At 42.8% G+C, this 20,914-nt stretch overlaps 1 protein-coding gene across 4 annotated transcripts in view; it reads left to right on the top strand.

Annotated features, from left to right (window-relative positions):
* The window catches only part of LOC121269905 (CTD small phosphatase-like protein 2), a 70,722-nt gene extending 54,554 nt beyond the window's left edge, over nt 1-16,168 (top strand). For all 4 annotated transcript variants that reach the window (XM_041175017.1, XM_041175016.1, XM_041175019.1 and 1 more), the window contains 6 exons: nt 48-134; nt 1,256-1,318; nt 2,009-2,088; nt 8,464-8,590; nt 10,352-10,447; nt 11,215-16,168. In XM_041175017.1, the coding sequence (XP_041030951.1) occupies nt 48-134; nt 1,256-1,318; nt 2,009-2,088; nt 8,464-8,590; nt 10,352-10,447; nt 11,215-11,280 (519 nt within the window). In that variant the 3' untranslated portion in view covers nt 11,281-16,168. The remainder of the gene's footprint in view (nt 1-47; nt 135-1,255; nt 1,319-2,008; nt 2,089-8,463; nt 8,591-10,351; nt 10,448-11,214) is intronic.
* The last annotated feature ends 4,746 nt before the right edge of the window (nt 16,169-20,914 follow it).

The raw sequence follows: 20,914 nt of genomic DNA on the forward strand, positions 1-20,914 counted from the left end.
TGAAGTTATACTGTTTTATGATATTTCCAAATGTTTTTCCCTGACAGGATGAAACATTGGTGCACTGCAGCCTCAATGAGCTAGATGATGCGGCACTGACCTTTCCTGTCCTTTTCCAAGATGTAATTTACCAGGTAAAGGAAACTTATCTGGGGTGTAGCTGCCAAATTTGGGAGATACATGGCTGCATTTGATCCTTTGTGTTCCTTGCCTGTTCACACTTGGCAAGTATTTCTGAAGTAAAGATTCAGCAATGGACAATTTAACAAGTTTCATTGGGGTGTCCTGTGCATGGCTAAATGATGCGCAGGCTTCTGCATAAATAGCGACCATGTGGGCCAAGTACCATAGGGCTTCCATGGACAGTAACTTACCTGGAGATAGTGCTTTCAGGGAGATGAGGGGAAAAAATGGTTTAATTGAATAATATGATGTTAAGGATGTTGCTGCATAATTTGTACTGGTGTAATCATGCCTCAGATGGAGGTCTTGTGGCGAATGGGTAGTGCCCCTGCATCTGAGCCAGAAGCTCTGGGTTCAAGTCCCTCTTCAGAACTTGATGGCCAAGAAATGTGTGTTCATAATGTGGCCAAACAGATTGAGTATCAATCTGCGAATCCTTCCAACATATACCAATGGCAGACAGTGAGAACAGGAGAGATTCCTGGTCAGCCATGTGATGGAAAGAAATTGGAGCCACTACCAACATTATCCATAGCTTCAGGCTACAGCATGCATGTAAGACTGTATGGCGCCTCAGCGACTCTGATTTCTGACTCCTTGGGGGACCAGTTAGCTCACTTGGCTGTAAGGCCAGTGTGAATCAGATTGGTGCCAACAGCACAGGACTGAATCCCTGTTCAGGCTGGATTTGAGACCTCTCTCCTTGCCCTACCTGTGGTGGAGATCGCAACGCTGTGGGATGGACCTGGCTTTGGGCAGAGAGCTTGAGGAGGAGAAGAAGTGGAAGAATCGTGCCTCATCCAAGTCATTTCTTGGCTCTATGGAGGAATCTTTGAACTCCTAGTACACCTCACTTGGACGTAGGAAAACGGTTCACTTCCAAAGACCTCATATTCTCCTTCCTTCTCTGACTCTCCCTCGCTTCTATTCTAAAACAGATATATTCTTGTTACCTTTAGAGGAATGCATTGTCTATTGGTTATAATACTCATGCTGTTTTAGCCCTTGATTTAATCATTTTTATTTAAATTGTAGCAAAATGCAGTAACTTTTCCTACATGTCCCACTGTAGGTTTACGTGCGGTTGAGACCCTTCTTTCGGGAATTCCTGGAACGAATGTCTCAGATTTATGAGGTAAATTTGAAGAGTTTTGAATAAAAAAAGGAAAGATGATGTATGTTCATTTATAGCTATTTACACCCCTTTAGATTATTTATCATCACTTCAGTATTTTCAGATAGCAGAACTGCGTAACCCTTTTTTTAAACTAATAAATTTCTACAGCTTGGCTTAAAATAGCACACTACGAACTTCAGAAATAGATTTTTTAGCAGTTTGCACATTTTAAGTTGTGTAAGGTGGTTACACCTTTTCAGGTTTTTGTTCTCTTTTCCCCACCCCGCAAGGTGTTGCTCTGGTTCACAACAGCTGTGTAGCAACTGTGCAAATTGAAAGTTGCGCATATGGGCTTGTGAAGTAAAAGGGTGTGTAGGCTACGTTGAAAATAAGACAGACCCGAAAAACCCAGTTTGAAGTTCCAGTTTGACGGCAAAAGGGGTTCTTGACTGCTCGGTAGCTTATTGATTTCCGCCATTTCATGAAAATTCTTGAAAAATCTCCAAATTTGTCTTATTCTTGGCTTAAGCTGATTTTTTTAATGACTTTTGGATAAAATTTCTTGAAAACGTGAGACGTTGAAAAATAAAGTATTTACTTGTACTATATATGCTGATTCAGAGCTTTTGTGGTCATTAAGTAAAGAGAAATTTAAAAATCATACATTAGCAGATGTAACGTTATAATCTTTCCCTGATCATTTTGCAGATTATTCTGTTCACTGCCTCCAAAAAAGTCTATGCAGACAAATTGCTGAATATTCTGGACCCTAAAAAACAACTGGTCAGGTAAATGCCTGGAATGTTTGTAGTATAATGAACAAGAATGTTGAAGAAAAAAGGAGCAGTTAATAGCCTCGTCATGGTAATCTATCCCCTCCGCACCCTCTGCCCTCTACAGATAAAATCTACCATGAGAACTGAAGTTTTTTATTATCTTTTAGAACGATGCATTCCTCTGCCTTGTAACCTCCCTATCTCTGTAACATCCTTCAATATTGTTGCCCTCCAATTCTGGTCTCTTGTCCTTGATTTTAATTGTTCCAAAGTTAGAAGCTGGACCTTCAGCTACCTGGCCTGACCCCTTCAAACTCTTCCTTTAAGATGCTTCTTAAAACCTACCATTTTGACCAAAAATGTTGGTATCTGTCCTAATATCTTCCTATGTTGGTGCTGTATGGAATCTCAGAATGGTTACAGCGCAAAAGGTCATTCAGCTTGTAATGCCTGTGCCAGCTCTGCAAAGGCAACTTTGGTAGTCCCACTCCCCTGCTCTTTCCCCATAGTCCTGCAAATTCTCTTGAGCTTTTTCAATTCTGTTTTGAAAACAATGATTGAGTCTACCTCCACTACTGTCTCACACAGTGCATTCCAGATTCTAACCACTCGCTGTGTAAAAAAACTTCTCTTCGTGTGGCCTTGGTTTTTTGCCAGTCGCCTTAAATCACTGTAACTGGTTCTCAACCCTTCCATCATTGGGGATAGTTTCTCCCTATAGATGCTGTCTAGATTCATGACTTTGAACAAGTCTCCTCTCAGCCTTCTCATTCTGAGGAGAATAGCTGAGCTTCTCCATCTATATCCTATAAGCCTTTTGAACCATTTACTCAACCTGCCCTGCCATCTTCAACAATTTGTGCACCTATACCCCCATACACCCACATATAAATACATACTAGTTGTTGTGTATCAAACCAATTGAGGCTTTGATTGTTGCTGGTTTGCCCAGGACAACAAATCAAAATCTCTAAATGAGTAACCAAGTCCCATCTGAAGACCAATATTTTGTGTCTTAACATTTGTAATTGTCAAACAACAAGCAGAGCTTGGAATGAGGCAGATTTTTGGTGGGAGATGCATTAAAATTAGTGTTTTAATTAACTTTGGATGGACCCTGTCTAACTCCACTCTAATTGAGAGCTGCCAGAAAACAGTAAAGTACAGTAGGTTTTTCTCTTTTTTTAAATAGGATGTGGGAGTTAGCCAAACTGGTGAATAGCTTAACTGTTAAGAATCTTGAGGTATTTTTTTCTTCTCTCTTTCCACCCCTCACCCTTCATTTTCCTTTAAAGGTGCTGAATCTTAATCTTCCCTTCCTCCTTAGCAAATTGATAATTCTTTGCATGAAACCAAACTGCAAATTTGATCGGCTGTTTGGTCACAGAGCACTTTGCAGACACATTCAATCCTGTCCTTGTTCATTGTGCACTGTCCAAAGATTAATGAGGTACCAGTATGGTGTAGAAACCTGCCTGATTTAAAGCCTCATAGGCCTTGTTGTTCACTGATAATTGAATGTGGCTTTATGTTTTGCTCCGATCTCCCAAATGTGATTCACTGGTTGAAAGACCAGTGAGTTTCTGCCCCCTGATTTCCCCCTGCCCTGCTCAAACTGCTTACCAATGTAGATAAAAACAAAAAAACTGCGGATGCTGGAAATCCAAAACAAAAACAGAATTACCTGGAAAAACTCAGCAGGTCTGGCAGCATCGGCGGAGAAGAAAAGAGTTGACGTTTCGAGTCCTCATGACCCTTCGACAGAACTAGGTGAATCCAAGGAAGGGGTGAAATATAAGCTGGTTTAAGCTGTGTGGGGGGGGTGGAGAGAGAGAGAAGTGGAGGGGGTTGGTGTGGTTGTAGGGACAAACAAGCAGTGATAGAAACAGATCATCAAAAGATGTCAACAACAATAGAACAAAAGAACACATAGGTGTTAAAGTTGGTGATATTATCCAAACGAATGTGCTAATTAAGAATGGATGGTAGGGCACTCAAGGTCTAGTGGAGGTGGGGAGAGCATAAAAGATTTTAAAATATTTAAAAATAATGGAAATAGGTGGGAAAAGAAAAATCTATATAATTTATTGGAAAAGAAAAGGAAGGGGGAAACAGAAAGGGGGTGGGGATGGGGGAGGGAACTCAAGACCTAAAGTTGTTGAATTCAATATTCAGTCCGGAAAGCTGTAAAGTGCCTAGTCGGAAGGTGAGGCGTTGTTCCTCCAGTTTGCGTTGGGCTTCACTGGAACAATGCAGCAAGCCAAGGACAGACATGTGGGCAAGAGAGCAGGGTGGAGTGTTAAAATGACAAGCGACAGGGAGGTTTGGGTCATTCTTGCGGACAGACCGCAGGTGTTCTGCAAAGCGGTCGCCCAGTTTACGTTTGGTCTCTCCAATGTAGAGGAGACCACATTGGGAGCAACGAATGCAGTAGACTAAGTTGGGGGAAACGCAAGTGAAATGCTGCTTCACTTGAAAGGAGTGTTTGGGCCCTTGGACAGTGAGGAGAGAGGAAGTGAAGAGGCAGGTGTTGCATCTTTTGCGTGGGCATGGGGTGGTGCCATAGGAGGGGGTTGAGGAGTAGGGGGTGATGGAGGAGTGGACCAGGGTGTCCCGAAGGGAGCGATCCCTACGGAATGCCGATAGTGGGGGCGAAGGGAAGATGTGTTTGGTGGTGGCATCATGCTGGAGTTGGCGGAAATGATCCTTTGAATGCGGAGGCTGGTGGGGTGATAAGTGAGGACAAGGGGGACCCTATCTTGTGTCTGGGAGGGAGGAGAAGGCATGAGGGCGGATGCACGGGAGATGGGCCGGACACGGTTGAGGGCCCTGTCAACGACCGTGGGTGGAAAACCTCAGTTAAGGAAGAAGGAGGACACATGTCAGAGGAACTGTTTTTGAAAGTAGTATCATCGGAACAGATGCGACGGAGGCGAAGGAACTGAGAGAATGGGATGGAGTCCTTACAGGAAACGGGGTGTGAGGAGCTGTAGTCGAGGTAGCTGTGGGAGTCGGTGGGTTTGTAATGGATATTGGTGGACAGTCCATCACCAGAGATTGAGACAGAGAGGTCAAGGAAGGGAAGGGAAGTGTCAGAGATGGACCACGTGAAAATGATGGAGGGGTGGAGATTGGAAGCAAAATTAATAAAATTTTTTTCCAAGTCCCGACGAGAGCATGAAGCAGCACCAAAGTAATCATCGATGTACCAGAGAAAGAGTTGTGGAAGGGGGCCGGAGTAGGACTGGAACAAGGAATGTTCCACATACCCCATAAAAAGACAGGCATAGCTGGGGCCCATGCAGCTACCCATAGCCACACCTTTTATTTGGAGGAAGTGAGAGGAGTTGAAGGAGAAATTGTTCAGCGTGAGAACAAGTTCAACCAGACGGAGGAGAGTAGTGGTGGATGGGGATTGTTCGGGCCTCTGTTCGAGGAAGAAGCTAAGGGCCCTCACACCATTCTGATGGGGGATGGAGGTGTAGAGGGATTGGACGTCCATGGTGAAGAGGAAGCGGTTGGGCCCAGGGAACTGGAAATTGTTGGTGTGACATAAGGTGTCAGAGGAATCACGGATGTAGGTGGGAAGGGACTGGACAAGGGGAGAGAGAAGGGAGTCAAGATAACGAGAAATGAGTTCTGTGGGGCAGGAGCAAGCTGAGACGATCGGTCTACCGGGGCAGTTCTGTTTGTGGATTTTGGGTAGGAGATAGAAGTGGGCTGTCCGAGGTTGGGCGACTATCAGGTCCAATCCTGACATTGTCATCAAACCCGCTGACAAGGGTAGTGCTGTTGTTGTCTGGCGCACTGACCTCTACCTCGCGGAGGCTGAGCGTCAACTCGCAGACACTTCCTCCTACCTCTCCCTGGACCATGACCCCACCACTGAACTTCAAGCCATTGTTTCCAGGACTGTCACTGACCTCATCTCCTCTGGGGATCTTTCTCCCACAGCTTCCAACCTGATAGTCTCCCAACCTCGGACGGCCCGCTTCTATCTCCTACCCAAAATCCACAAACAGAACTGCCCCGGTAGACCGATCGTCTCAGCTTGCTCCTGCCCCACAGAACTCATTTCTCGTTATCTTGACTCCCTTCTCTCTCCCCTTGTCCAGTCCCTTTCCACCTACACCCGTGATTCCTCTGACACCTTATGTCACATCAATAATTTCCAGTTCCCTGGCCCCAACCGCTTCCTCTTCACCATGGACGTCCAATCCCTCTACACCTCCATCCCCCACCAGGATGGTCTGAGGGCCCTTAGCTTCTTCCTCGAACAGAGGCCCGAACAATCCCCATCCACCACTACTCTCCTCCGTCTGGCTAAACTTGTTCTCACACTGAACAATTTCTCCTTCACTTCCTCCAAATAAAAGGTGTGGCTATGGGTACCCGCATGGGCCCCAGCTATGCCTGTCTCTTTATGGGGTATGTGGAACATTCCTTGTTCCAGTCCTACTCCGGCCCCCTTCCACAACTCTTTCTCTGGTACATCGATGATTACTTTGGTGCTGCTTCATGCTCTCGTCGGGACTTAGAAAAATTTATTAATTTTGCTTCCAATCTCCACCCCTCCATCATTTTCACGTGGTCCATCTCTGACACTTCCCTTCCCTTCCTTGACCTCTCTGTCTCAATCTCTGGTGATGGACTGTCCACCAATATCCATTACAAACCCACCGACTCCCACAGCTACCTCGACTACAGCTCCTCACACCCCGTTTCCTGTAAGGACTCCATCCCATTCTCTCAGTTCCTTCACCTCCGTCGCATCTGTTCCGATGATACTACTTTCAAAAACAGTTCCTCTGACATGTCCTCCTTCTTCCTTAACTGAGGTTTTCCACCCACGGTCGTTGACAGGGCCCTCAACCATGTCCGGCCCATCTCCTGCGCATCCGTCCTCACGCCTTCTCCTCCCTCCCAGAAACATGATAGGGTCCCCCTTGTCCTCACTTATCATCCCACCAGCCTCCGCATTCAAAGGATCATTTCCGCCAACTCCAGCATGATGCCACCACCAAACACATCTTCCCTTCACCCCCCCTATCGGCATTCCGTGGGGATCGCTCCCTTCGGGACACCCTGGTCCACTCCTCCATCACCCCCTACTCCTCAACCCCCTCCTATGGCACCACCCCATGCCCACGCAAAAGATGCAACACCTGCCCCTTCACTTCCTCTCTCCTCACCGTCCAAGGACCCAAACACTCCTTTCAAGTGAAGCAGCATTTCACTTGCATTTCCCCCAACTTAGTCTACTGCATTCGTTGCTCCCAATGTGGTCTCCTCTACATTGGAGAGACCAAACGTAAACTGGGCGACCGCTTTGCAGAACACCTGCGGTCTGTCCGCATGAATGACCCAAACCTCCCTGTCGCTTGTCATTTTAACACTCCACCCTGCTCTCTTGCCCACATGTCTGTCCTTGGCTTGCTGCATTGTTCCAGTGAAGCCCAACGCAAACTGGAGGAACAACGCCTCACCTTCCGACTAGGCACTTTACAGCTTTCCGGACTGAATATTGAATTCAACAACTTTAGGTCTTGAGCTCCCTCCCCCATCCCCACCCCCTTTCTGTTTCCCCCTTCCTTTTTTTTCCAATAAGTTATATAGATTTTTCTTTTCCCACATATTTCCATTATTTTTAAATATTTTAAAATCTTTTATGCTCTCCCCACCTCCACTAGAGCTATCCCTTGAATGCCCTACCTTCCATTCTTAATTAGCACATTCGTTTGGATAATATCACCAACTTTAACACCTATGTGTTCTTTTGTTCTATTGTTGTTGACATCTTTTGATGATCTGTTTCTATCACTGCTTGTTTGTCCCTACAACCACACCAACCCCCTCCACTTCTCTCGCTCCCCACCCCCCCCCCACACACACACACACACACACACACACACACACACACCTTAAACCAGCTTATATTTCAACTCTTTCTTGGACTCGAACTCAAGTTCTGTCGAAGGGTCATGAGGACTCGAAACGTCAACTCTTTTCTTCTCTGCCGATGCTGCCAGACCTGCTGAGTTTTTCCAGGTAATTCTGTTTTTGTTACCAATGTAGAACTGGCTGGAATAACTTGCTGCCTGTTTCCCACATCTCCTGCTGATGTTTGTGCTCAAATGGCACTTTTGATTCCTATCTGCAATTTGGCCAGCATGTGATGCAGTTATACATATGTGATGGGGTCACTGTCACTATATTTGCCAGAGGCCACATTTCATGCCTTGGATGATCAATTTTGTGTGTCAATCTTTAAAATACATGTGCATTCAGGCTTTGAGATGTTTTTCTTTGAATGTATCTTCCTCTTAATCTTTAATCTAGTTTTAAGCCCATTGTTATGCTTAATCTTCAATGTACTTTGTCACCTAGGCACAGGTTGTTCCGTGAGCATTGCGTGTGTGTGCAGGGAAACTACATAAAGGATTTGAATATCCTTGGAAGAGACCTTTCAAAAACAATCATTATTGACAACTCTCCACAAGCCTTTGCGTACCAGGTCAGTCTAAGAATCATTGAATAGAAGCAAGATACTGAATGCCTAGAGAACTCAGTATTGTGTTCTGACTGTTTTGGCGTTTGGTTCTTAGGAATAGAATCAAAATAATTAGTTTCATGATGAATGACTGAGTGCTCAAGTGTGTTTGGAAATGGATCTTGTATCTAAGGCACAGACCTATTTCTCCTCTATAACATTTGCAAGTTTTTAACTGACAGTTTAAGTAAGCCTTAGTGGTGCAGGTTCCTGATCTGAACCAGGCTGCCTGTGCGGAGAGCAGGCTTCTGACATGAGATATACCCAGCAAGTTTCATAAGACTCCTATCACACAGCTGGCAGCTAGCTAAAGTTGGCTGTAATCTGCAAGTATTAATTTTCCTTACTGTCTTGGGTGCAAGAGACACTTAACTGAGGAGAGGGAATAAGAGACAAAGGGAGCTCAAGGAGAATAAACAAAAACATTTCTGGTTTTCAGTAGGGCCAGAAAAGGAAAGTAACCCCATTGTGCAAAATTAAGGCTTTTGTTTTTCACCCTGAATATGCGAGCTCAATACTTGCATTGCAGACAGAATAGCGAAGGCTCACTAATTTGGTCCCTGGGCTGAGGGGGTTGTCCTATGGCCTTATATGCTATGGAGTTTAGAAGAATGAGAATCCACAAAATTCTGAAGGGGCTTGATAGGGTAGACACAGAGAGATTGTTTCTGCTGGATGGAGAGTCTAAAACAAGGTCATAGTCTCAGGATAAGGGGTTGATTATTTAGGACTGAGGTTGGGAGAAATTACTTCACTCAAAAGGTTGTGAGTCTTTGGAATTCTCCATGCCAGAAAGTTCTGGATGCTCTATTGTTGAATACATTTAAGGCTGGGATAGTCAGACTTTTGGTGTCTCAGGGATTTAAGGGATATGGGGAGCGGGCAGGGAAATGGAGCTGAAGCGCAAGATCAGCTCTGATTGTATTGAATGGTGGAGCAGGCTCAATGGCCCTGTGGTCTATCTCCGCTCCTGTTTCTTGTTTTGTTGTGTTCTTAAGGTCTTTAAGATAGTGAAGGAGTTTGACAGGGTAGATGTAGAAAAGATATTTGCATTTACGGGTGAGACCGGAACTAGGAGCCATAAATTTAAGATGGCCATTAATAGGTTCAACAGGGAATTCAGGAGAAGGAGAAACTTCTGTACCCAGAGAATGGTTAGAATGTGGAACTCACTACCACTAGAAATAGTCTTGGTGAATAGCATGGATGCATTTTAATGGGAGAAAGGAAAAGAAGGATATGCTGATGGGGTTAACTGAAAAGGGGGCAGGAGGAGCTTTTTATGGAGAATAAACACCGGCATGGATATGTTGGGGCCAATGCTCTGTTTATGAGCTGTAAATACATTGTAATGCCATTGAATCCGTGGTTGAAGGGGTTGGTGATGATATTGCGCACACCATCTGGGGGCAGTTAGTGTTGGCCTTGTAACCTCTGGCTGCCTTCCTGATTGAGAATGATGTAGTGTGGGGGAAACTTAGAGAAAAACTTTAAATTAAGGCATTCTGAGAGTATTTACTGGTTTTAAACTTGTAAGGGCACTATGACTTTTTTATTTGCTCTTTTTTATGTTGACCCCTTTTGAGTGAAGAACTTGACTTTACAAGTTGGAGGTATAACTGGTGTGAAAGTTGGGAATTATATTGCAGCTTTTGTTGTAGTTGGTGTAATACGCTGTACATACTGCAGCCACAGTAAAATGTTCTTTCATTCCTTTTCTCTCAGCTGTCTAATGGAATTCCAATTGAGAGCTGGTTCATGGATAAGAATGACACAGAGCTTTTGAAACTGATTCCCTTTTTAGAGAAACTTGTAGAACTGGTAAGTTACGTTGCCTGTAATTAGGTCAGTTTGATTTTAATTTTTTTTTTTAAATCCTTTTTTTAATACAGAAATAGGCCCTAACAAGAGAAAAATCCAATGTTTGATAATTGGTCTTTGTCGAGTTAGCTGATCCTAAGATAGATGGTAATTTAGTGCATTAGTTGATCTCAGTGTCTTTGGAAGACAAGAAAATCACCCAGCGTCTCTGGTCTCAATCTCTGCTCAAGGGCCTTGCTGGAAATGCATTTGGGGATGTCCAAGGGCAGGTATGGATTTAACTTATGTTGCTTCTGCTGGGAGCTGTGGATTCAAATGGCAGAACAAACAAATACCAATACAAATAAAGGAGTACTCTTTAAAGAATGCACTCAAGTTATAATTGTTAGCCATCTGGCATTTGCTAAGGTCATGAGTACCTATATAAGATGTTAAACTTGCTGTTTATGCTACACAGTACTTACTTAGCCATTGGGCATCTCACATTCTGTGATGCCTGCACCTGCACATCTCTACCACAAGATGATGCTTCATCATCTCCCCAAACCTACACCAGAAGCACCACTAAGACACTTCGAGGGAAGTTGCTTTGACCTGACTGCCACCACTTCCTACCCCGAGGGAAGTTGCTTTGACCTGACTGCCACCACTTCCTACCCCAGGGACAATTATATGGGAGATTCCACTATCTGGTAATGAAGCAAAAGTGTTGCCATCAGATCCAAATTTTAAATTGACCTATTTCTCCTTTAATATACTGTTCTCAGAATGAAGATGTTCGACCTCATATCAGAGAGAAATTTCGTTTGCACGATTTGCTCCCTCCAGATTAAGAACTCATTGCCAACACCATCTCTGAAGGGGGCAGAGAAGACTAAAGCAGGACCCTTTGGACTACAAGACATTGCCATTGCTGTTGAAATTTGCATTTTTGTACCTCGTCTTGCTTCTCTTGTCTTGGGCACCCACAGTTAACCAAGGGGTTGCAAAGAGTGAACTCAGTCTTGAAGTTTTAGGTGGGTCTGAACAGGAAAGGATATTGCAGGGTTTTTTAAATCAAAAAAGGAAACGGTATATGCAGTCAAAAATCCAAACATGCAGATCCTGATAGCACATATATAGCACGCAATAGATGTTCTGTTGTCCCAGTTGGTGTGCTTCTGAAGACTGTCTGCTGGATAACAAGTATGAAATGCTGTGGTCTGTTGCAATACATGTTGATGAGACTTTCTGACTGTATCTGCTATAAATGGTTGGCGCTTTTCTTTGTGACATAAAAAAAAATCAACACTTTCTAAAAGTACTTCTGTTTTCTGCCACCAGCATTTTGTTTAACCTGTATTATCACAGGTTTACATAAGAGGAGAAAACTGATTCTATTTTCCCCTCTGGTGCTTTATAAAGTGGGCCTGTACCCACATTTTAAAATGTAGGTCTCATTTCAACAGGAATGGCCAGTATATTAAATAGAAAAAATTTACGGTTCAGGTTTTAGACTTTTGTTTTTCCTAGTATATAAAATTATATCCAATTATAAAAGCATTCCTTTTAACTATAATGTATTGTAGATTCCCCTTTTGCCCCCTTCCAAAACAAAAGAAACTCTTTCCTAATTTGATCCACCACCTTCCTGCTTTGTCTGCCTGTGAAGTAATGTATATTTGTTAAAATAAAATAAAGAATCTATAGATTAGTTGAAATTAAATCGGATACATAACAGACGAGTTTATTTATATTAAAGAACAGAAGCATTCACCCACAGTAGCTATAAACTTTTAAAAGGAGGGGTGAGGGCACAAGAAAGAGGAGAGACTGATACAGAAATTCTAAGTTTAGCGATGAGATTTTAGCCTCGATTTGACATTCATTTAACTGCACAATCTCTGCCCAGCTGTAAATTGGACTTCAACTTTTTGTAGGAGGTGGGTGCGAGAGAGAACGTAGGATGGGGAAGAACTGAGAAAAATTACAACAAAATCGTAACAGGCTCAGGATCCTTTCAATGTCTGGTTTGCTTTTCAGTATCTATAGTTGCAGTACAACATTCGTACCACTGTGTTTGTAAAATTCTTCAGGAAGAACAGTGGTGGCAGGAGCAGCAGGAGGATGACAGTATGCTAACTAAACTTGTGGGCCTGTGTTCTGGCTATTCTTCCCTCTCCCTCTTTCCCTTCCCCACTCCTTTTCACCCCCCTCCCCAAATCTCAAAAAATGCCTGGTTGATTGTATGTCCCAGGCATCTGGTCCCCTGTAAAAAAAAAAGTTTCGCCCCATTTGCTGGTCCATTTGCTGGCTTACTTTTTCCACAGTATCATTTTCTCGCAGGAACATAGCATGAATTGCCTCTAGACTGCATCGATATGCCACAGGCATCGCCATGGATTCATTTCCTAAAAGGAAGTTGGAGAAAGCGGCACTTTTTTTGTGGAGAGGAGCTAGACGCATTTTCTTTGGTTTAAAACTCTAGAAGATTGTTCAGGACGAGGTATGTGGTCGCAAAGAAAAGGTGAGCAGCACATGAATGAGGATGCCAGTTCAATTTTTTTATGTATATTACTAGTTTACCTGTACAAAACTTTCTTGTACAAAACTACATGCAGCTTCATTTAAAAAAAAATCCTTAAAATAAGGAAAAATCTTTTTAAAGAAAGCGGTTTAATTTTTGTATTTTTGATTTTACAAAAGGCATGAGTTATGTCTACTTTTTCAGTGTATTAATGAAGATTTTAACTTTTCATCAGGTTGAGCGTTTTTCTTACTATTATCTATTGTGTATGTAGTTAGCACATTGTGACACTGAAACGTTAAAATCTAGCATGTAGAAATAAGCCTGTTTTTTGTCGGGTGGAAGAAAACCCTTTTATCCTTCATTAAAATATTTTAATCATGGCAGGTTTTTCTGCAGAAAATAATTTGAAAAGCGTTTGCATTTCAGAGAAATACTGATTTTGTATTTAAAGAAAGGTATTTTGCTTGCAGGAATCTATTTACTACAGATTCACTTTAATGATAACCTTTGAGATGTATTTAAATACCTTTAGGGCATCTGGGCATCTTTCTTTATGCTGTTTGTCATTTTGTCTTTATTGAAATAAAATGTACAGAACATTACTTTTACAAATGTTACAAACGTTTTGAAGTTTTACAAACTCTGCACCAGAGTAAACCAAACTTGATTCCATGGCCCCTGCTCACTCCCCTTAACCCTGTACCTTTCTCTGCTTCAAATAATCCAATTTTGCTTCAAAAGATATAATTGTCTCTGCCTCAACTTCTCCCTGTGGCAAAGCATTTCATGCTCTAACTTTGTGTTTTGCATTTAATGCCTTAAGTAGGCAGCAAAAGTAGGAAGATTAACCGGGATTTCCTTTTTTAAGGTTGGGGCAAAGAGTCAACATGAGTTAGTAAGTCACTCCTCTTTTGGTTGTGGGGATGGAGGGGAGCAACAGGAAATTTATCTCCTATTCATTTGCCTTGCCTTGAAATAAATTCAGCTGCGTGAATGGAATTCTGAATGTTAAAGGTATTAATCTGGACTCAAACATCAAGAGTGCTTCTTTTGTGACGAGGCATGCTTTACATAAAAACAGAAGAACTAGGAGAAAGAGTAAGTCATTCAGCCCTTCAAGGCTACTCTGCCATTCAATAAGATTATGGCTGACCTGATTGTGGCCTTAACTGCATTTTCCTGCCTGTCCCCATAATCCTTGACTTCCTTATTGACCAAAAATCTTTATCCAGTGTGCAGCTGAAGCAGATTGATTAGGACATGGAGATCCAATGGTTTAATCTCCCTGTTTTATGTCGATTTATATGATCTTGGCTATGGTAGTTTTATCTCACCCTCCAGTTATGGATGGAGGCATCAGAATCACCCAAGGCCCCCCTATTATATAGCAATATGAGCTGGAGTTAGATGTTTGAGGGCTCTGATTTGTTCAACCATTGTCAACACTCAACTGTCCAGGCTCCACTGTGAATAATGGGCACCTGGCAGAGGCACCATTTGTTTGCTCGTGTTTGGAGTGTGTTTGAATCTTGCTGAAACCAGACCTTCAGTTGATTTATGTTTGAGTCATGCCATGAATTAGTGCAGACTTCATATAAAAGCACCCTGGGCATCATTTTCATGCTAGGACCCAGTTGAGGAAAGTGTGATTGTAACTCTGCCAAATTATGAATACTGATCACAGGCCAGTGTATCATCATCATCTTGAATTCTATGCCTGAAGGTAGGGTCCGACCTACAGCCTCACGATCTCCACCACAGGTTGGGCAAAGTGGCAGGTTTCGAATCCATCTCAGTTGGAATGGGATTTGAGCCCCTGCTGTTGGCACCAATCTGATCCACACCGGCCATCCAGCCAACTGAAGCAACCTTCCCAAGGAGTCTGGGTTGCTGTGGCAACAAACACTTTTAAATGCATATTGCAGCCTGGAGCTATGGATAGTAATGATAGAGGCTCCAATTTCTTGCCATCATATTGCTAACCACGAATCTGTCCTGCTGTTACTGCCTGCCATAGGTCAGTGTATACATGGTATAAAAATTTTACATACAAATCTGACATTGAAGTTGGACACTAATTCTGATTGAATTATGGAATTTCTTGGAATGAACTATGCAGAAAGAGATGATTTGGTGCAACTGGCCCATGCTGGTGTTTATTCTCCCACCTTCATCTAAGATAAAACATTCATGGCTCTTGAACTGAATCCAATGTTATGGATAGCTGCAAAATTTTCCCCTGAATTTCTGCTCTTCAGAACTCAACGGTTGTTGCAGATCTCTTGGAAGCAGTCAAACCTGTACATGTACTGGGGGAATCCTGGTTTCCTTGATAGCCTGATGATTAGACAGTGAGCAGAATATACGTACAGACTTAGCATTTATGTGTTCAGTTAGCGTGGGGCTGAGAATGCTTTTAAGAGAAAGAGGAGAGTCAATTCGGGTTCTTGCCCTATTAGGTATTAATGCATGTATGGATGTCTGGCGAAAGCGTGATTGACATTGGTTGGTGATGATAACCGTAGCTGAATGATCTGCAAGCTGCACTTGGACAAGGTGCTGTGGGACTGTAGCTCATCACGATGTTAAGACCTTGAGGGATGCGAGAAGAATGTTGTTGAGGTTAAAAGGAAAAAGCAAGTGAAAGCCCTCATTCAGACTCTACCGTCTTTCTTTGCCACTCTAGGACTAGTTGTGAGGGAATTTTTAACCTTCTTTTGTCCTTTTATATTTGCTGATTCTGATGCTTTGCTTTAGTTACTTTCTTTAAAGAATTATTCACTGCTTCACATTTCTCCAGTCCATCTTTACAAACTAGCATCTAATTAATATTAAAGCCCTTTAACTTTCCACACCCATTAAACTTGGCTAGGATCTCCGAACTTCAGTGGTGCCACTCGTTTACTTTGTACAGTTTGTTCTCGGTAGAATATTTGGCAGTAACTTGAGACTACAACACTGGCAAGGTTGAATATAAAACCTGGATTAAGGAAAAGATAAGTCAATTCCATCCTTCCAAGAAATTATGCTTTGCATCGATGTGGACTCTACAACTTTATCCAACAATGGGTGAATAACCACAAGCAAGCCTCCGAGCTTTATGAACAGTGCTGTCTCCATGAAGTAATCGAACAAAGTCCGTGATAAACAATGTTTGCTTTTGTTACTATTGGAAAGTATATACAATCAATAAATTTTTTTTAATGAAAGACTCCTGCTTTCTGTCTCACTGTGCCATTTGTTTTATTCTTATTGTCATCCTTTTTTTTTTTGGCATTATGTTGTCCTCGGATTTGAAGAGCCTTGGTTAAGTGGGTAGCCTTCTCATCTCTGAGAAGTTTCTGGGTTCAAGTCCCACTCCAGAGTCTTTAACACAAAATCTAGGCTGATGCTTACAATGAAAGTACAGAATGAGTGCTGTACTGTCAGAGGGTGTCGTCTTTTGGATGGGATGTTAAACCAAGGCCCCATCTGCCCTTTCAGGTAAACACAAATGACTCTATGACACTACTTAGAAGGAAAACATTGGAATTCCCCAGTGTCCTGGGCAATAGTATCCCTCAACTAACATCACTAAAACATATAACCTGATCATTATGGCATTGCCATTTGTGGAACCTTGTTATGCACAAATTAGCTGCTGCATTTCCTAGATCACCACAGTGACTACACTGAAAAAGGAACAGTGACATCCTGAGAGTGCTAAATGCTCTATAGAAATGCAAGTTTTCTTCTTTTACTTCCGTTCCAAGATGAATGATACTTAGAAAGGGAATTGGAGTTAAAAGCTTCCATGTGATTTACTATTGGGATTCTCGTATAACTTTTCCTGTTCACTCGTCTTCTTTCATTGGAGGTGTTACTCCATCTAATGGTAGAAATTGAACACTTCAGTAGGTTCTTGCCTGTGTATTGGTAGTTGCCACAAGGAAACTCATTGGAAAATAAAAGGATAAAAGCCTACGAGGTCCATTGAACCTGTTTTGAAAGAATTATTGATGGTGACATTTAACTTCTCTTTGTTATCTAACACTTACAGACATAATGATAGATCTGCAACGGTAGCTTATAAACAAGTGCTAAAAGCTCTTATCGAAAGTTGTCACTGAAGAATACTGTTTCTAGTCCCCATATGACCATAAGACATAGGAGCAGGAATTACGCCATTCGGCCCATTGAGTCTACTCCGCCATTCAATCATGGCTGATAAGATTCTCAATCCCATTCTTCCCATAACCTTTGATCCCCTTACCAATCAAGAACCTATCTATCTCAGTCTTAAATACACGCAATGACCTGGCCTCCACAGCCCTCTGTGGCAATGAATTCCATAGATTCACCACTCTCTGGCTAAATAAGTTTCTCCTCATCTGTGTTCTAAAAGGTCTTCCCTTTACTCGGAGGCTGTGCCCTCAGGTCCTAGTCTCTCCTACTAATGGAAACATCTTCCCCACATCCACTCTATCCAGGCCTCTCGGTATTCTGTAAGTTTCAATCAGATCCCCCCCCCCCCCTCATCCTTTTAAACTCCATCAAGTATAGGCCCAGAATATGTTGAGCCTTTCATTCCTGGGATCATTCTCGTGAACCTCCTCTGGACCCTCTCCAGGGCCAGTACATCCTTCCTGAGATACGGGGCCCAAAATTGCTCACAATATTCTAAATGTGGTCTGACCAGAGCCTTATAAAGCCTCAGCAGCACATCCCTGCTTTTATATTCTAGTCCACTCGAAATAAAACATTTTTTTGCCTTCCTAACTACCGACTCAACCTGCAAGTTAACCTTAAGAGAATCCTGGACCAGGACTCCCAAGACTCTTTGCATTCCAGACTTCTGAATTTTCTCCCCATTTATAAAATACTCTATGCCTCTATTCTTCCTACCAAAGTGCATAACCTCACACTTCCCCACGTATTCAATCTGCCACTTCTTTGCCCATTCTTCTAACCTGTCCAAATCCTTCTGCAGCCTCCCCGCCTCCTCAATACTACCTGTCCCTCCACCTATCTTTGTATCATCTGCAAACTTAGCCAGAATGTCCTCAGTTCCTTCATCTAGATCATTAAGGTATAAAGTGAAAAGTTGTGGTCCCAACGCTGACCCCTGCGGAACTCCACTAGTCACCGGCCACCATCCTGAGAAGGACCCCTTATCTCCACTCTCTGCCTGCTGCCAGACAGCCAATCTTCTATCCATGCTAGTACCTTGCCTCTAACACCATGGGCTCTTACTGAGCAGCCTGCTGTGCGGCACCTTGTCAAAGGCCTTCTGGAAGTCCAAGTAGATAACATCCATTGGCTCTCCTTTGTCTAATCTACTCGTTACCTCCTCAAAGAATTCTAACAGATTTGTCAGGCATGACCTCCCCTTGATAAAACCATGCTGACTTTGCCCAATTTTACCATGCACTCCAAGTATTCTGAAATCTCATCCTTAATAATGGACTCCAAAATCTTACCAATGACTAAGGTCAGGCTAATCGGCCTGTAATTTCCCGTCTTTTGCCTCATTCTCTTCTTAAACAGGGAGGTTACATTAGCAATTTTCCAGTCCTCTGGGACCCTCCCTGACTCCAGTGATTCCTGAAAGATCGCCACTAATGCTTCCACTATCTCTTCAGCTATCTCCTTCAGAACTCTGGGTTGTAATTCATCTGGTCCAGGTGATTTATCCACCTTCAGATCTTTCAGTTTTCCTAGCACCTTCTCCTTGGTAATGGCCACCATACTCACCTCTGCCCCCCAAATCTCTTGAACTTTGGGGATGTCATTCGTGTCTTCCACTGTGAAGACTGATGCAAAGTACCTATTCAGTCCCTCTGCCATTTCTTTGTTCCCCACTACTTTTCCAGTGGCCCAATGTCCACTTTTGCCTCTCTCTTACCCTTTATATATCTAAAAAAAAACTCTTGCAATCTTCTTTTATATTACTGGCTAGTTTACCCTCATATTTAATCTTCTCCTTCCTTATTTCTTTTTAGTTGTCCTCTGTTGGTCTTTGTAGACTTCCCAATCCCCTGGTTTCCCACTGCTCTTCGCAGTATTGTGTGCTTTCTCTTTAGCTTTTATGCTGTCCCTGACTTCCCTTGTCAGCCATGGTTGCCTCATCCTCCCTTTAGTATGCTTCTTCCTAGGGATGTCTCTCAAATTACTCCCAGAAACTACTGCCATTGCTGTTCCACTGTCTTTCCTGCTAGGCTCATCTCCCAGTCAATTCTGGCCAGTTCCTCCCTCATGCCTCTGTAGTTGTCTTTATTCAACTGTAATACCGTTACATCTGATTCCAGCTTTTTCCTCTCAAATTGCAGGGTAAATTCTATCAAATTATAGTCACTTCCTCCTAAGGGTTCCTTCACCTTAAGCTCCCTTATCAAATCTGCCTCATTACACATCACTAAATCTAGAATTGCCTGTTCCCTAGTGGGCTCCACCACAAGCTGCTCCAAAAAGCCATCTTGTAGACATTCCACAAATTCCTTTTCTTGGGATCCACTACCAACCTGATTTTCCCAGTCTACCTGCAGATTGAAATCCCCCATGATCATTGTAACCTTGCCTTTCTTACACACCTTTTCTATCTCCTGGTGTATCTTGTGCCCTACATCCTGACTACTGTTCAGAGGCTTGTACGTAACTCCCATTATGGTTTTTTTACCTTTGCGGTTCCTCAACTCTACCCACACAGATTCTACATCATCTGACCTTACATCATTTCTTGCTATTGATTTAATTTCATTTCTTACTAACAAAACAACCCCACCCCCTCTGCCAACCTGCCTATCTTTTCGATAGAAAGTAAATCCTTGGATATTTAGCTCCCAGTCCTGATCCCCTTGCAGCCATGTCTCCGTAAGCCCACCACATCATACCTGCCAATTTCAATCTGGGCCACAAGCTCATTTACCTTATTTCGTATACTGCGTGCATTCAGATACAACACCTTCAGTCCTGTCTTTCCTGTCCCCTTTCTCATTGTCGTCCCTTTATCTGATGTGCTTGAAGTTAGATTCCTAGCCCTTTCCAAACACACTGTCCTATTTTGTGTTCTGGAGACTTTAATAGTCTCTCCTGGGCTCTCCTTTCTTTTCAGTGTTTTCATAATTTTCCATGAAGTTTAAATCTACCCCCCCCCCCCCCCCCCCCCCCGCCCTCACACGCTAACCTGCTGCTTTGTTTCCCATTAGTTATATTTCTTGGAGTTTTACCCTTCCCTTCCCCCCTTCCCTATGCTCTACAAAACATTGATCATTTGTTATAAGTTTCCTCAGTAACCCACTGGTTAAAGGTTAAATGTTAAGGGATACAGCTTGTCAAGACAGCAAATCTTGATCCTAAATGAGTATGACCCCATTCTCACCTGGTATCTATGTAAGTGTACTTGCCGGTTAGAATCACTTGTTTGGTGCTTCAATTGGATGCTTTTCCTCCTCCCTCTCCCTTGGATATTGAGGCTTACTATGGCACCCCAACCGCTGTCCCAAGTGCAAGCAGAATACTTCAGTCAAGTCTATTCCTATCCATTGCCTTCATGTACTGAAAATTGAGGTTTATAATGAAGTACAAGCTTAATCTTCAATGACTGTTCATACATTTGCTGCCATTTTATCATTTAAAATCTGCAAAGAGAAAACCAAGTAGGGCAAAATCTGTGTTGGGCAACATGATGAGATGAAAGAAATTCTGCCTGGTATTTCAGTTCCTAATCAACACATCACAAAACGTCATACATAGACTTAGCTTCACTCCAGCTCCACAACCTGCTGTTGGCTTACCAATGGACAAATTCATTCCGATTTGTCACCAGTACTGTATGAATTCAGATTCCACCCTTTTTCCATGCCAGTCTATTAATGATGCATGAGGATGCTGAGTGACTGCCAGTGAGTTAGGAAAAAGTGATGCAGTACAATCAAAGAGTTCAAATGTTTTTAAGCATGTAAGGAACTATCCCAAATCAC

This window comes from Carcharodon carcharias, chromosome 26 (assembly GCF_017639515.1).
Source record: "Carcharodon carcharias isolate sCarCar2 chromosome 26, sCarCar2.pri, whole genome shotgun sequence".
Taxonomy (NCBI): Eukaryota; Metazoa; Chordata; class Chondrichthyes; order Lamniformes; family Lamnidae; genus Carcharodon; species Carcharodon carcharias.